The 18,082-nt window shown below is 46.1% G+C and overlaps 1 protein-coding gene across 3 annotated transcripts in view; it reads right to left on the bottom strand.

The window, feature by feature from the left end:
• Positions 1-313: 313 nt before the first annotated feature.
• The window catches only part of LOC119162020 (acyl-CoA desaturase 1), an 89,270-nt gene continuing 71,501 nt past the window's right edge, over positions 314-18,082 (bottom strand). For 2 of the 3 annotated variants that reach the window (XM_075879809.1, XM_075879811.1), the window contains exons 2-5: positions 12,796-13,049; positions 4,619-4,749; positions 1,956-2,161; positions 314-800 (exon numbers count right to left, since the gene is read on the bottom strand). In XM_075879809.1, the coding sequence (XP_075735924.1) occupies positions 344-800; positions 1,956-2,161; positions 4,619-4,749; positions 12,796-13,027 (1,026 nt within the window). In that variant the 5' untranslated portion in view covers positions 13,028-13,049 and the 3' untranslated portion in view covers positions 314-343. Of the gene's footprint in view, positions 801-1,955; positions 2,162-4,618; positions 4,750-12,795; positions 13,050-17,138; positions 17,351-18,082 lie in introns of those variants that run through there. The other variant, XM_075879810.1, reaches the window with a different exon arrangement.

Below are 18,082 nucleotides of genomic sequence, written 5' to 3'. Positions count from 1 at the left end.
CCCTGATAATGTCTTCCAGATGGTCAAAGCCGTTCAGCGCAGTCTGGTAACCTGCACCCCATGCATCATGGTGAACAAAGAATAAGGAACCTGAGCAGCACAATGGTTGCTTCACAAGCGCCCTCGTGGATGCCGGTGTCACGTGGTCACGTCACGTAGCTTATCGACAACACTGCGCCGGGCTTGAGTAACCTTTCAGACGGGTCCGGGCCATCGGAGAATGCCGACGCGCGAATTTCACGCAGTGGTTGAGCGCTGCTGAGCAGGGGTGCCCTGCGCTTGAGCGTAGCGGACCAAGGAGCTGACAGAAGAGCATGGTGTGTTCAGAGCGCGTCTATCTAAATCAATAGTCGTGCTCGTGGTTGTGCCGTTGCGACGGGTGGCTTCCGTCACCCGTTCGCGCCACTCTCTGGTCGATCATCTCGCGGGTGGGCTTGCGCAGGTCGTACGCCCAGCCAATTTTAGCCATGAGGTCGATGAACATCGTCGAGATGTTCAGCTTCCATCCGAGCTCGCTGGTCGAGTAGTCCCAGGGGAACGTGTGGTGGTAGTTGTGGAAGCCTTCGCCGATGGCCAGGAAGGACACGATGAAGTTCTCGGCGGGCGAGATGTTCTTGTCGTACGGCTTCTGGCCCCACATGTGCGCGGCACTGTTTACCAGCCAGGTGGAATTGAGCTGAAACACCCAGCGCAGAATAGCGGCCACGAAGAATGCATTCCAGCGGCTTTCGCCCCAGAGCCTATGCGGCAGCACGGTCGGCACGATGAAGCAGAACAGAATGGTCATTGGAATGTGGTACCTGCGAGCAAACAAAAAAAATTTAGTGAAGAGCTTACCCACTATTCACTGCCCTACGAAGCGTACACACATATAGAGCTATCACTAGCAGGTGCAGAAAAGAATGCTGCGTTTGGTCCTTTATGTTCATACCTGAACCAACCCGCTCAGGTTTATTTCTATTTACCTACCACAGTCATGAGTGTGTTTGTTTTATATCCGTATATATATATATATATATATATATATATATATATATATATATATATATATATATATATATATATATATATATAGCGACGCATACAAAATGAATAATGCAAAAGAAGATGGTTCAGCCCTCCTTCCTCTGACTATGCCTATGCTAGCACCAGAAACGTCCACGAGCAAGGGCGTTATTGGCACTGTGACAAGACAGAGTACTACACCTGTTATTTTGTCAATGATGCTGGCCCTTGTAGGTGTCACGTGTGGATATGTGCGACAATAACGCAAAACTTGTTTAGCGTGAGACAGACGGTGCGCCATATTACCGATGCAAGACTTCGTATGCGCTTAAAAATAACGCCGTCGTAAAATTGTTAACAGGAAGCCAACTAGCTCATGCACTCCCGTAAAACGTGCAAGTAATTTTGAACGTGATCGTGCGTGAATGTGGTGCCATATACGCGCAACGAACGACATGTATGCAAATGCGTATTAGTGTGCTTGAAGTTAATTAGTGAAACACTGACTGTCCTGGCTTTCATTACCATCACATCATTACTCTCCTGTTATACTTATCCCGTTATGCGTAGCGGTGGTTCAGTTTCTTTGTAATCGCTTTTGTTCGAATTTAAGGAATGACGTGGCACAAGATGCCCAACTGAATTTATGTGCAACATCCGAAACATGATTTTTAGGCTACTCACTAATGTGCCGAGAATAGCAAGCTATGCTGTCGCAAAGTTACGTGCTTAATACTAAAAACCTTCCATTTTTTTCTCTGCATTTTGCCTAGAACCGTTAAACAGAGACATGTGGACAAATCGTGATACAAATAAACGAGACAACGTGTCCTCTTCAATAGAATAAACCTCGTAGTGTGTGGTGCCCTACGAGGTATTTAGTGCCGCACAGAACACGATAAGACTGACTACTATCAGAGGTGTGACCCCGGAGGAGTACAGAAGCTCACCTAGTTTGGAACTTGACAACGGGGTCGTTGGCAACGTCTGAGCAGTCGATGGCCTTGCCCTTCCTGGTCACTTCGGGATGCTTTCGGCACATAAGCCAGCCAACATGGGCGAAGAAGAAGCCACGGTTCACGTTGTGTGGGTCGGCATCAGTCTCCGAGTACTTGTGGTGGACGCGGTGGTCGCGCACCCAGTCATAAATGTCATTCTGCAGAGCAAGAAGTTATGAATATACATATGTGATTGCGCCTAGTTGAAACAGCCATTGCGAATATCATGCACAAATGCAACACGTTCAGTAACGACTGCACCCGAAACGACTCCCATTTGATACACGAGAAGTATGACAAAAGTTGTGGGAACATGTGGTATGGTACGCGTAATACACTAGGTTATTATAGCTCTAGGTATGTTACAGCGTTTACACTCGTGGTTTTACGAGTAGCACTACATCCTCATCATTTTGATCACAAGAAACGTGGTTCTTAACTCGATGTGAAGTTTGCTTTAGCAAGCTCTGTTCGCAGTCAAATTATACGTTTCCTTTTGGAACATGGAGTACTCTAGATAAGACATACCATATTCACGTTCTGTTTTATGTCGCCAAACTTGGTGAACATGTGGTGCACACTGAATGTGGGATTTGTACTGCCACTGAACGTTCAATTGCCTGCTTAGCGGAACCAAAAGCAAGCGGGCCGTAGGCTGTATAACACGCAAGGTAAGGCATACGCTGTCCTCAGCTGAAGTGTACACCAATTCAGCCTCCGGAATGAATGCACCACAATGGGCCGTCATCTACTCATTCCAGGTAAAGCTACCAGCCAGAACACTATATTCAGACATACGCATCGGCAATATTCGCAGTGCCCGCATGACGCTGTCCTCAATGAGCGCCCTTCACTTGCTTCTGAAGGATAAAGCCCGCAAATGACACTCGCGGACGGCGCTTCGCCCAGCAATTTGCCTCGCATCGTTGATGCACGAAACAAACGCCGTCTTCCGCCCTCTTCCTGTTTCGGCTACGAAAACCTTGCGTTCTGCATTGTTTCTGCCTGCTTCGGAGTGAGACCTTGCTGGTCGTGTGATGCCGCGTTCAGCGGAGCACGTAAACTTCGCTTCGAATGCATATATATGCACAACATAGAGCAAGACAATGGCTGGAGTTGTAGTTTTAATTTATTTTGTTTACTGGCGGGCTCTTGAAACTACCTAAGGGAGTTGGATTTAAGTGTACACATAGTACGCCGTAGTATCTGTTCATACTAAGCGGCATGTCGTTGAGCAAATACCAAAATGCGTAGAGTCTCGCCGTGTCTTGCATATTGTTTTTAACTTTCTAGGCCACCTAATGTGCAACCGCAACCGCTGCTTAGTGGAGGTCTTCACTTCGACTGGTTTCTCCTGACAACAAGAATTCGTGTCAACCTCTTGAACTTATGGACCTCCACGCATAGTTCGTATACAGCTTCAAAAAAAAAAAAGACTAAGTGCAAATATTAACCAGTGGAAATTCTTAACACGATCCACTTTGTTACAGACTCGGTATGCCAGTTTTTTTTATTATTAATAGTTTTAGCGCTCCCTGCTTCTAAAGTTGTCGCAAGACGGGCGACTGCGTTACGGTTTTCGATAAGAGTAAATATAATGTCTGGCTTCTCCTGAAGTGAAAAAGAAAAAGCTGACCGCTTATAATTCGACACTCTTGGTTTCGTTTTTCTTGAAAGCGTTACTGCTATGTCAACGTTCGCTTCCATTGGCGGAAATCCATCCGTTTGAAAATCCTGCCAATTCTCAGCATTTTCCGTCCTCTCTACAGGATATACTCAGCTCACACCCACTGTAAAGCCCCCCTTGAGATCGGTGTCATTTCCTCTTTTTTGTGCGTATTAGAAAAAGAACTGGATACAAACAACATAACCAAACGAAACGTGCTGATTCTCCAACGTCTGTTCACGCCGACGCCCTCGTCAGTAAGCATCGAGCAAGTTCCGCAACCATGCCGCATGAAACGTGCCTGCTGGCAGCCAGATCTTGGCAATGCAGAAAAAAAATACAAGAAAGAGCAGCACGTTTTGCTGCGTAAAGTGGCCTTTCTCTTCCGATAATGTCGCAACAAATCAGGCGAAACACGATGGCCTTTCTGAAGATCATACTGCCCCACACGCGCTTAATTTTCATGTGATCAGGCTTCCCTCACAAAAACTTAACACAATCCGTGGCAGACCGGACAGGTGCTTAAAAAGCTTTCCTATTGTTTTAGGCTACTCTGGTATGCTTTTGCGCATTAAAAGTGTTCTGGAGTACTCCAGAGCTATCGCGAGCCCCGGTGATAGCGCTGAAAGTTTCTGTAATTCATGAATGAAATTCGACGCTTTCCACCGACGATTAGATCACCGACAACGAACAATTAGTGCCCGGTGCGTGCACCAGAGTTGAGTGTGTATTGCGTGTACTTTGGGTGCTCATATTGTGCACTCGAATTCGCTATACTGAGAGTTCAGTATTTTGCCGTCTCAAGCTCGCAACATTATTCCGTCACCCAACAATCCATATAGAGCCCAGATTACCGCGATGGCTTCGCTGTGAAGCACCGATATCTGACGCGGTGTCCTCTTGCGTAAGACTTATCACACAACATTAAAAATTGTTCCGTCTTCCTTACCTGCCCAGCCATACAGTTGAAAAGCATGAGAATGACCCGGAGTGGTAGCTTGGCTTTGTAGGAACGATGGCTCCATAAGCGATGGGCACCAGCTGTCACACTGAGACCAGAGCAAACGATGTAGAAGATGGCTGCAAAGAAAGAAAAGAAGGAATGACAACATGGTTAAAATTAGGTTGAACTTCAAACGTTTATGTGTATGGGGGATAATGCTAAAATATACCGGCAATCGGAGATAGAACACCCACTTTGAGCAATCACTTTCGCAGTTTTCGAAAGTACGTCTATGCGTATAAAAAGAACCCGATCATGTTTTACACCTTTCAGGCTTTGTTTAATTGTACAAATATTTAATAACGTACAATCATGTGTTCAGAGTACGAATCATTCAGAAATAGCTTGCATTGGCTTGGATTTCCGCCAAGTATACGAATGACTATCAGGGCAGCATAGACCCTTGCACAAGGTGGTCTCAGGTGGTAACTCGAAGCCAGTGATTAGGGTTAGCGGTTGAGCTAATAGTCGACATGTTTAGACTGACTGCAGCTTGTTACGGCGGAAGCCGTGACGTCACATGAGTGCTTACGTGTGACAGAAGCTTCTGTCATCTGGCGTCGGCGGAAGGCCCCTGGCCGGTGTCTAGTAGCGAAAAGGGTAAAGAAATTGTTGCGCGCAACGAGCCACTGGCTGGGTGCCCACCCCCTACGAATCGTATATGTATCTGCGAAGAAGACGAAGGAAAGGCTTTTTCCTACCCCGCCTGTTTTCTGCCACAAGCCATAGCGCGGGCGCATCGGTCAAGGCCACTTTTCCAAACGCGCGAAGCACAGGATGAACGTGGCGGTTCATGAAGCCATCCTTCGATTAAATATTTTTTTCCAAGAACGGTTTGCCGAGAAAGAATCTCGCTCAAAAAACAACAGCAATGTCTTGAACTTGCACCGTCCTGTGGCACTGGATTTCGTTCCGTGGTTCACGTCGTTGGACGGAAAAGGCAAAATCATTCAGACCACACCTGCTTGCTGCTCGTACTAGAAAAAGCTCGCTGAATCGATACTCTTTTTTTTACGCGTATAGTTGAACGACTAAAACTAAACTATAGTGAGACTGATGGGCATTAGTAGAGTTAACTGGAAGGATAACGCTAGGATGGTGAAGCAATCTGCTTCCACCTATGACGCTGCTCTCCGTGACATGACAGTGCTGGTACACGGAGTTTGGTGGAAAACGGTTGAGGTCGTTTCGCGAACGAACTACGAGAAATTATGCCGCGAGTGAATACGTAAGTAATCACACAGTCTTTTTCTCCTCCATTCGCCGATGGCCACAGTTGATGTCAGCTGCTCGAGCTAGATAGTTTCAATGAAGACATCGGGGCAAATTTTCCTTTTGATTCCCACGTTTTGAATGTGTTCAGTAAAATGAAGAAGCAGTTACAGGCGCTACTACAAAAACGGCGAGAACTCAACTTTGCTCGGCTTAAAGCATTCAAACCTATTGAATGTCAAAACTGACTCACTGAAGACTCCCATTCACGTAAAAGAAATTCGGAAACACCTGCCGTCAGTATTTTCCCGACTAGGGCAATTTTCTCCAGGCGCTGACGCGACTACGGTTTGAAACCTCGGAATGCAAGTACAAGAAGAGGGTCAGACTATACCACGCGGAACTTCGAGAGAAACTAAAAGCAAAAAAAAAGGGCGGTTTCAAAAGAGGGGAGGCTGACTTGGAGCAACAGCAACAAAAGGGTGACATTCCTGCTTGGCTGCCTTTTTGTCATAGAAAATATCCTACAAGGCACAATGACAGTACCATCTAGCGTAGTGAATGGCTCGGTCGAATAGCTCATTGGTGAATAATGGCAGCTCGCATGCGCTGTCATTTCACTCACAGTTCAACGACGACTGAGAAAGACTGAAAAACAACTCGAAGCCAGGTTTTTCAATTTATAGAATATACTCCCTGCCCCGAGTGGCAGCTTCAACGTGTGCAAGAGCACATGAGCTGTGCAATTAGGAAGTGTCGAAACGTGTTATCCACGTCGAAACGTTTACTTGTGTGAGTCGCCGAAAAAACTTCAAGGATGCGGAGAGCTGCGACATGTATCCTGCCAGTGCCACTCTGTGCAGCTTGGGACATGGCCTAGGCCTAAGCTTTACTTGTTCAGGGTACTTCACTGAAGGGAGGATAGCTCATACACGTCGGGCGGAACTGACTGAGTCTTCCGTGAAGTCAACATTCCTGTCTTCGCGCGGAGAGAAATAAGCCGTAGACACTAGGGGAGCTTTACCGGTTTTGGTTGGGTGACTACCTGCACGACGCAAAGCTGAAAGCACTTGCGAGACACTTCAACTTCAGAAGCGAAAATCGAAAACGAAGGGAGCCACCACCTGCAGAAGCTTCAAGTAAATATATATATAGATATATACTTTTTTTTCAGTGCAAGCATGAGGGTCAGATAAAGGTTAAAAAATAGAAAAGCAAGCTGCGCAGTTGAATGGGAAGGGACCCATTGAGCACTTGATTGTACTTATCGGTGGCACGCATCTACTATTCTGTGCGGTGAACGCGATGAATTCCGCCGTTCGCCGCTACAAAGAAGCGGTACGTTCGAAACAAAAGAGTTCTGACGCACACGAAAAAAAAAAAAAAACCCTCCGGAGAATGCTCACCAGCTGCGCATCCTTCCTTGTTGTGGTGTTCCGCGCTTTTCGCGGTGCTTCGGCTGACGCACACAGACCGGCCATGGGCGAGCATTCATGCATACTAAGTGCTTTTACTGAAGACGTCCCACGTGCGGTTGTACGTGAGGCCTACACTGCTTGTTCGCTTTCACCGTTAGACATGTTTGTTGCGTTGCCTTTTTTTTTTCCTTTTCGGTGCATACGGAAGCCACATATTGCACGTACTTCAGCGGCAAAGTGGACAGGTAACTACACTGGCTTAAAACATTCTAAGAATAATGCACTTAATACTAACCCACTTTGAAAAGAGCGTTCAAATAGCTGAATGTCCCCCTCCCCCGTTTATTTTTAGGTATTTATCAGCGGATGCTTCAACTAGTGCTAGAACTTGACCTTAATGTAACTTATTGGAGGGAATCCGCTTCATTCACGTTAAAGTGGTAATTACTCGCTCGTATGTAGAGTGGACGTCACGGAACGCCCATCATGTGTCTTCTCTTCTTTCTTCTTCATTAACCTCAAAAGGAAGCTGGCAACGCACGATGTGCAAGAGACCTATAAAAGTATCGACGATAATCTGAAGTGTTATCACGCCCACGAACGCCCCACGGGAGGTTGGTCGATGATGACACACGCTGAGAGGATAAACGCGTGTCCAGCGCTTACAAATAGCGCGCATTTAAAGCAACTTCTAAGGACGAGGATCAAGCCAGCAACAAGTGAATGCGCGGGATCATAAAAAAAAAAACGAAAAATCTCTTCACTCCTTATCATTGAATTTTCCGCCTATAATGGATCAGAGAAAAAAAAAGATAAAGCGATTTTGGCAAAAGGCTCACTTTCGGGCCAGCGGGGCAGTTACACGATATCGTCATGAAGACGGCAGAGACTCACTACAATTCAAGGACGAGGTAAACAGCAATATCTTTTTCATTCTGCCACGGTAGCGGTCTCACACAATGTGTTCATACTAGCAATAAGAATAGCATTATATTCCTCCCCCCCTTTCTGTTACGCGAAAAAAAAAACACTGCACTAATGAAATTGCTGAACAAGTAATTAGTTCAGTGGTGGGAAGAATATAGCGCATGCCAGCAGTGTAGCCAGAAATTTTTTTCGAGGAGGGGTGGTGCATTCATACTTCAGGTATGCTGGTGTGTGCGTATATATATATATATATATCTATATATATATATATATATATATATATATATATATATATATATTAATATGCAAGCAGCAAAATTTATTTTCGGTAAAACAAGTTGAACCCCCCTCCCCTCCATCTTCCATGATGACGCCCACAACACACGCTGAACACACAGCGTTAAACTACACAAGAAAAAAAATCTAAAGAGGTTTTGGAAAAAAACAAAATAATCATACTAGTGCAACCTGTTGATGAAACCGCAGACCTCCGAATAATAAAGAACACGGCAAATAAAGAAAAAAGAAAAAACTTGTCAATATCAATAAGTGTCACTGCTTTTGAAATAGCTAGTGTGACTCTTCAGGATGTTGTAAGCATTAATACAGGCTGTGGAAGAAGTTGAGCAGAACTGGAGGAGAATGAAAGGTTCTGTTCTTTTGGATATGCAATAACACCGCCCGAGATACGCCTATGGTCTCGAGCAATTTTGTTTGATTGTTCAGTGTGCTCACTTTTTACATATGTACATCAGTGAAAATGGATAAGTACACCAATGCCGTGCGTAAACCGAATGACCCTAAACGTAGATATTTTCCCTCTGTCGTCTTGAGTGCAGGGACTAATATGAAGCAAAAGAGAAAATGTCGGGCACACGTAATATCACAGTGCTGTCAGAGTTAACGACAGTGATCTTGTGCACCACAGGAATGCCAAAATTGTTACCCGCAGAGCTACACTACCCATTTGTAATGTAGTGGCACTTGTTGATGTTAGAAGTAGGTGTGGTGTGCCATGCGACGTTTGTCTCTGTTCTAATTAGGCGCGGTCACGTTGGCGAATTGCGCCACCTGCGACAGCATATTGCTGGAGTCTGGACTTTTGCTTGCCGGAAATAATTTAGTCTTAATGCTTTTAGACGGAGTTCAGCTTTTATAGCGATACATATTTGAGGAAAAGAACTGCCGACGGGCGCGACACGAAACCCGTCTACCCGTACCAGAAGGCATAAGTTATCACATTCCGCAAGTCACTGTGGTCATCTTTGGTGGAGCCAAACACCACACTTCAGACGCGCTCTTGGCTTGAAGGCAGGAAGCCGATGCATGCGGGGATTAACGCGAGCTATACTAGATATGTCAGAGGGACGCGACACGACCCGTTCCCACCATCCGTGGGAAGAGAATCACAAAACGGAGCCGCCGAAAGCGGCAGACGCCGTTTCTGACGCTGTCGCGATGCCCAGGAATGAATCGCATTTGACGAACGAGGCGGAAACGAAGTGTCGACGTTTTCTCCTTTCCGAGCGAACACTTGCACTTTGCGCTGTAGCGTCAACGCGCGTTTACGGCCCGGAGCCGTCGTGGGAGGGAAAGAATAAACCGAGGGAAATGTTCAAGTGTGCGGGTCACCTGACCGGGGACTTGCGGTCTCAGAGGAAAGTAACGGCGTTGTGGGATTGAGGACGACGGCGCTGCGTAATTTCCCTGTGTGCTTGTCACCAGCTTCGACAGAAATAGCGCGGAAACCGAATAAGTTCGTTGGTTAGATTTTACTAGTCTGTGAAGAAAAAGATGCGGAGGTGAGGAGCGACATCGAACAAGCAGATGATAAAAGGTTCGCCTTAGGTATAGTAGTTATTGAATAGTATAGCAGTTGAAAGCGTTTTTGACAGAATACACATGTTGATCTAGAAGGCCATACTGTAGACACAGCTGATAGGCGTATTCGATTTACTTTTGTGATGTTGATGGTATACTTACATCATAGGTCTTGCACCAACAAATATGAGTAGTCACCGTGATTAAAGGCGTACGGAATTATTTGATTACCCAGGGTGTATATGGCTTGTAGTAGTGCCTCGGTGCTCATGAGTATTCGGTCACAAGTATACTGTCGTTATAACAAAGAGGTTAAAAAGTGAACCTGCGTCTTCATACTGAACATCGGTCTATCAGCTGGATGACAGTGGTTAGAGACCCAGCCGCGTTTACGCTAGGACATCCTCGCGCCGCAGAGCAGCGAAAGATGCACTTGAAAAGTAGAGGTACTATAGAAAGAAGTTTTTCGGCTAGCCCGTGCCCTGCATGCTTAAGTAAGCGCTCATTCTCGTCATCGGCGTATTCTTTAAGCGATACATCTGAATTGACGTTTATTTAAAAGAAAGATGTTTCGGGCCCGCGATAACCTAATGATGATCACAAGAGTGGCGCGAAGAATTACCCAGCCGTATGAAAGTGGCACAGCGTAATACCACTTCTGTTTCTGCAACCGCGGTCACCTCCCATCGTAATGAAGATGAACGAGAGTAGATTAGGCAATTCTGTAAATAGGGAACGGAAGCCCCCATACTGTCAATTTTTAACTACGCAGAGAAATTGTCTTAAAACATTTGCGTTTTCCTAACAATAAAATGCACTACATTGTGAAGAAACAGTGCAGGCGACGGACGGACAATATGCAGGACACAGTGCTATGAAGTGATTTATTATGAAAATTCGTAAAAATGCCAGTCGGCAGAGTCAGTCTATAGCATTTGTACCATTTTTTTGTATTGGATCACCATCCTATGTATCGCCCTCCTAAATAAAGAAACGAATTGATAGTCAGCGGTGTGTGCTCCATATTATTCGACCCGCAGTCTGCCCTGCTTCGCCGCAATGCTATGAACCAACTAGCCCAGTGACAAGCACTTGCAAATGCACTGCCGAACTTAAACAGCAGCTCTTTTACTGTGTTAGTGAAAGTTAACGATGTAGTATATGCGAGTTACAAGTGTAAATCGGGAAACGCCATGATGACAACGTACAAGGGTTCTTAGGCGAGCTACTTGGTTTATAAGCGTTGTGGCAGAACAGCGTGGTACAACGCGACGTATACCATACAGGTCGTAGGGGAAACAGCGCGGAAGAAAAGGACAGCAATGGCACACATACAACCGCAGGCGTGCCTCTATACGGTCCTTATCTTTCTTGCCACGTTCCCCTTACGATATGTTCAACAAACTAATTCACCCTTGAAGAACACACAGAACGCAACGGTCGTACAGCGGGACGAAGAACATGCAGAGCAGCAATGTATCTTGCATGTTATTGGTCTTATTGTCTGCGCTATTCTACCACGATGACAATCCGTTCCTAACGTAACCGTGATCACTGGAATTTCGCGAATTCGCATTAAATCATTTTTTTTCCGTTTTAAGGTGCCGCTAATTAAATTGCTCTTCTTGCAATATTACGGGAGAAACGATGCGTCAGGGAGCTCCGCAAACAGTTTTTCATGGCCGTGGTTTTTACGGTGCTTCATCGTGCACATACGCGAAGCGTATACGGTGGCCTCGAGTGTTTTGAAGGACGTTTGCATACGCGAAAGTGCTTGTCTGAAGCAAGGAGGAGGTTTCAGCGACCTTACACATGCACACGTGACCGACAGCAGCTGCAAACATTGCAGGTTTGATCTCCCCATACTGTACGAGCAACAAAATAACTAAATGGGGCACGAACCAAAGCGTTGTTTTCATACGTAGAAACTTCAGGAATTTCGAAAGACGGGCTTGCTTACAGAGTGCCTTCATGGAGCTCATCATGGAGACTAAAAAATGTTTAGATTCCGCCTGTAGGGAGCCATGTTTCCATCATGTGAAACCGTGCAAGCTGGCTCGTCAATAATTGCAACACCGCGAGCGCATCACTTTAGCGTTCTGCTACCATTAAATTCCTTGCCTGCTGCCCTTCCGCCTTGTAGAGCACGGCAAATTTTACAGAATGGTCGCTTGTGGTGTAACTAAAGAACGAAAATCGTGCCATCTACGTATAGGTCACGCATACAGGACTGACGGTGATGCAAAGGCCGGCTGAGGCAAGCAGGATTTTGCAAGCGACCTCATGGCATGCGCTTGCCGCATCAAGAACAACGAGGTGTAATGTCGCAAGTTTGTCCCTGCAAAGAACAAGTTATACGCACGCATCGAAGGCATCAAAACACGTAAGAACCGGATTGTTGTAGTGGACATTAGTTGCAATGTATGAAACGCTGCCATCTCTGAAGTGCTGAGCTAACCAAGAGAACGCCCCAAACTTACAAGAGTGCCTACATATACATCGGGCAGTGCCGCCCTCACAAATTATAAAACGGAGAGGGGGAAAAAAGAAGATGCATTACTTGAGGTGTTTACAACACCAACGCACTTGCACTACGAAAATTGTGAAATGCATCCGTGTGACTGCACCACCAGTGAAAAGCTGGTTACAGCATTGCACAGTCGGAGGTTCTTGAAAGAGACATGACTGCGCATTACCTAAAGGCTAGTTTTGCGTCAGTGTAATAAAAATATAAAATTAACTTACTAAAGTGAAGTGTCATCCATTTGGCATGAAATAGAGCTACGTAGAGGCCGTACAGGGCCATCACATGGATGACTAGGATCTTGAAGACGTTCATCCAGATGATCTCCATGGGCGGCTGCTTGGATGGCAATTGCTCCGTTATCTGTTCATCATTGGTGGTGGCTGGTTCAAGGTCAACCTTGGAACGAGCTTCGGTCGCCACAATGGTTGCAGTCTCGGTCCGGGGAGCCATGGCCTTTTGCACGAAATGAGTTCTGCGTCAAAGAAGTAGTCAGCACACATTAATCATGTGGTATTGCAACGGTCGCCGCGCGCAAAACAGCGTATCACATGTAAATCTAAACATGCGTAAACATTACATATAAGTTCACTAAAATCCCAGAAACATTCCAATGGGCGTAATTGGAAACATTCATGGAGGCGATTCTTTCCAAGCTTTTGTGAAACATTTCCTATGACTAAAGCTGTGCAATTACGTATGTGCCTCACATAATTTCTCCTACAAAACCTTCGGTGTTTCAAGGATGTAGTGATTAATATCACCGTTACTCTCGGGTAGCATAGCAAGACTTGCGCCGGTGGCTAATCTAGCGACTACACTTTTCGAATGTGGGAACCCCGATGCTTAAGGTGTCTGCCGTTTTCGTGTCATAACATTTACAGAAAGCCATTGCTGTCCTGCCTTTAAATGTGTCAGTGTGCAACTAGGCGAAGCTGTAACGCCCCCATAAGGACAAAAACGTGAACCACAACATTGGGCACACACACGGCAGTCGGTCGTGCCACTTTCAAACGATGTTCATCGACCATTGTCGAATGGAAGGCCGCCGATTGACTTCACAAGATGCCCATTGCCGAGTCAAGAGTGCTAATCATTTCTGGCCTTCGCCGTATACGTCGGTAATTCATGTATTGCTAGTCGATCTGTGACGCCTCTTGTGCAAAAAGTCAGTAGGGACTTCTTTTCTGCACACCCCTATATTTGTTGACGTCCCGGACGTCGCACTGTCTGTATTCGTTGTGGACGGTTGGCACCTGCCCTGCGAGTGTAATTAACCATGCGGGTGGCCTTGGTGGGGCAGCGAACTGCCGGTCATTGTGGACTGAATAGCTTCCGCGCCAGAAAACAACGCAAGCGCAATAGGTCTTTCTGTCGTTGTCCGGACGAATCACAAAGCCCGCAGGGAAAGTTCGAAAGGCTGTGATTGCCCAATGCGCAGGCACTGTGAAACTTAGATCCCTCCATCTTCGCTCCCTGGGCCACTTGGATGCGTACTTCACGATGGCTAGCGTTTTAGCTAGCTAGGCATGGACGTATGTTCTGACCACTCTGGTTGTGGTTGCTCAGCTTATTCACAGATGTCCCTTGTGCTAAGTACTGGAATAACGAGACTTATCGCGACAGTGTAGCGAAGTTCTGTATTGCGCGTGCACAGTCGAGGTTCTGCTGCCTCGTGAAGAACCTTTACAAATGGTTCATCGGCCATCTGAAACAATCTCAATATGAAGCAGTTCATACTAAGAAAATACGGCCAATAATTAATCACTGAAGTTTGTGCTGGCGAGAGAACTCGATGCCGAAGAGTCGCCAATTGTGACATTTTTGATGACTGTGAGGTAGACAAATATTATGGAGTGCTCTGGAAGATGGTTTGTTTCTAAGAATGGTGAGTAAGTGCGAGCAGATAAGCGCGTACATCTGAACTGACACGGACAGAGCGCTACTTTCAACTGATATCTGATTTTCGCAGGAACCGATAACTATATGCCGAGCCGAGCACCTAACAAGATGACAAGGGTGATTACGAAGGTGTGTGAAATTGCGAGATTATCAGACTTGTGCGTTAGCTAAACTTCAGTATCGCTTTCTCAAAGATAGCTTCATTACCTTGATTTGACGCAGCGACATGAAACGTTCTTCTATGTTATGATAATTTATTGTACACGTGCTCTGTTGAACAATGTGAATCCACAAAACGTTTTTTTTTCTTTTGTTATTTCCGCTGCTCGGTATATACCGGTGCGTGGGAAAATAAAAGATCATTGGAAAGTAGCGCTCCGCCCGTGCCAGTTCTCCGTGTCTGTTCGCGTTTACTCGATTCACGGATGCAAACTAATTAACCAACCAACGTATTTTACCAAGGTTCATCTCTACAACATTCATTGGGTAAGAGTACCATTGCTTGCTTAAAATGATTCCGGTGAAAGTGCGACACACACTTCAGTTTCTGAATTCGGCTAGTCACCGCTCACCTTTTCGTATGTCGTCATTATTTTACCTCTCACTTTACGCAAGATGAGCACCTGTCGCGAGAAATCTAAATTTCATTGAGCGTCGCGTTGTGTCGAAAGCAAAGGAGCAGAGTGTGTAACGCTTACGACAATCGAGCTCTACGTTAACGAATGCAAGCCGAGACACGCGGCGGCTGGCCCGAGCGAGCTTTTGCAACGCACATAATCCACACGAAATCGAAAGTCGCATTGTCGACGGCCGCGAGATTTCTCATTTCGCCAATATCGCCGAGTCGTTGTGCGAGGGAGCGTGATTTCGTAAGAGGTTCCGTAGACGCGTCCTCCACGGTCAAGGGCGCGCTGCAGCGGCCGATCGGATAAGAGATTGCGATAATGGCGTGTGAATACCGCGCAGGTGTATACTGCTCAGCAGCTTGTCGAAATAGTTTCGAATCAGCGTTAATTTCGCTATTTTTTTTTTTTACCTCACCACGTACACTCAACCTACCTGTCTGTGGCAGCTTTCCTATAGCACAGTTTCCGACTCGATTATATACTAGTCCCTGCACATCCGTCTTGAAGGAAGATGTCCGTTCGCGATAGGGTACCGATCATGACGTCATAGGGGGAACGACGAATAGCCGTCAGCTAACCGGGCGAAATTTTTAACTCGCTTTACATATAGCGAGACATCACATTCGAGCTGGCGTCCTTGTAAACATCCCTTTTTTGTAGGCTTGATCTCACTCTGACGAAATAAAAATTGCGTCCATGAATGAATGGACAGATGCACAGCTTTATTTTAAGTATTGAGGTGCACCTTTTTTGTTCTCGTCGAGAAAACGGGAAAACTGATAAATGGTGTGCCAAACTCAATAGCAATTACTTTTTTTTTGCGATGGAAAAAAAATGCAAGAATCGCTATAGTTTTGCGAGCTGGCATTCATCTCTGCTGGCCCAACCAGGCCACGGCTTTTTGGTGTGCATTGGTGCTCCGCCCAAAGGCAACCGACGAGTAAATGCTTTGACAAAAACGGCAACCACACCAGCACCTCCGACTAGCAACGCAAGAGTATATAAGCTTGAAGTTAAGGGAGTTACTTTTTTTTTCTGTTTTTGCGGATTCACGGCTGCAAGCAGCATTATTTCACCAGTTTGAGGCTACTGATGAATGCATGCTGACGCAGCTGCGACTGTTGTACCTCCTATGGCTTTTCTAATGAACAATTCGAATTATCTTACGAGCTCGCATATATACGGTCTTTTATGCCAATGCGAAAGAGGAATAAAATGACAAATTATCTTAAGTAATGCATGGAGGTGGGCAAATTGCTCTGTGAAATCATTATTCGTAGTGTCGGCATGTAATTATACGACAAAAAACACCCGAAACAGTTGACAACAGATTTACCAAGCGCACAAAAAAAAATGTGATGTTGCTCTTAATCTGAACAGCGATTGCATCTTCTGTACCGTTTGATCTAGCACTAGACCCAGAAACAGTTTTCATTGGACATTTATGGTTTTCAGTATTTGCCTGCCATTGGCTATACCAGGCGTGCATAAAATAGAGCGATAGAGAAAGAAGACGGACACAAACGTCGAATACTAAAAGCACCGTCCTAATCTCGTTTTCTGCGATTGTACTGAGATGTTGATTTCGCACAATATATATATATATATATATTTCTTCTATTGCCTGCAAGCACTGCCATCAATGGGAACAAGGTTCTAGCAGCAATACGTTTGAGTTCGCATTTTCAACAAGCTGCTTTTCAAAATTTGTTTCAAAAATAAGGAAGCTAGGTGCGACACAGTGTTGATCAAACCACACAGGAGAGGCTCCCGTACTTTAAAATTAATTAATATAGAGGTTTGCGCTCTTAGGTTGCTTCGGCAGGTTAAGGAAAATAAAGAACATAGTAGCAATGAATTCATCAGGCTGGCTGCTTTCGCAGATGTCCCAACTTTGTTTTGCGTCAATACCACGAGTGAGGGAATGAATTCACTACTTAACGAAAGCGCACACACGAACGCAGCGAACATGCCAGATTAGCTCAAAGCTTGTTCGCTGAATTGTGCCTACGAAACAATAAACAGCATTCGCTTACCGATAGACCGGTGTCAGCAGTCGAAGATATTAGCCAAACGTGGGGCTAATGAAGGAACAGTACTATTATATATAAATATATATATAATATATACTGTGTGCGAAGACGGCTCGGTGCGAGTCGCGCACTGGAGAAGCTCGTCGCTGTTCCTCTCAGGCGTTTGTGCTAGAGTAAATCCTCAAGTCTCGACGACAGGCCGAGGTAATCATCACAAGCGACAGTCACTGGTGGGGGGCAGGCACGCCCGACGACGTGCAAACGCCGGCGCTGCGCTCAGAAGTCGAAGCTAAGCGAGCAGTCTGAGGGTACACAAGCTCGCCGACGGCGCCGAAGGGTTTGCACGTCTGTCCGTGCTATAGAGGCGCTACTCGGGCTGAGTCGTCGGGAGTTATTGGAAGACCAAGAGCTGAATGCCTTTCTTAAATACCGTTTCCCGACGACAAGCGACGAGAAAAAGGGCAAGAACGAACAGAGAAAAAAAGCTAAGTAAAAACCACAGGCCAGATCCCCCTCCCTTTACCACCCCTTCTTGAGTGACAAAACGGAAGGGAAGCGGATAGGCGAGAGTGAAGGAAAATAGGAAAGGTAAAGCAGTATGGTGACTAACATCAGCAAAAGGTGGGCAGAGAGATGGCGCGTATGTCTGTGCGGGCCTTTCAGATTTGAGAGAGGAGCATGACAGATTTTCGTTTGCCTCTGCTTCCTCCTCGCGCCTGATCGAAAGCGAGGAAGAATATCATCCGCACGCGCTGCGAAGGGCTCCCGATCGGAGAGGACCTCTTTCGAGACGAGCCCGGTTTCTGCTGTTTAGTGGGAAATGGGCGGAGGAGGTCGTCGCATATTGGCGACGCCGGCAGCGCTAGCTAGGCCCGTTTGCGGCCGCTCGCCGAAGGATCTGCATCGGGCTCCCACCCCCACCTATACGGTGGCTGCCGCTTCACCCT

This window comes from Rhipicephalus microplus, chromosome X (genome assembly GCF_043290135.1).
Source record: "Rhipicephalus microplus isolate Deutch F79 chromosome X, USDA_Rmic, whole genome shotgun sequence".
Classification (NCBI taxonomy): Eukaryota; Metazoa; Arthropoda; class Arachnida; order Ixodida; family Ixodidae; genus Rhipicephalus; species Rhipicephalus microplus.
Note: the sequence above shows the minus strand (reverse complement) of the source record. Positions and strands in the feature narration are given on the sequence as shown.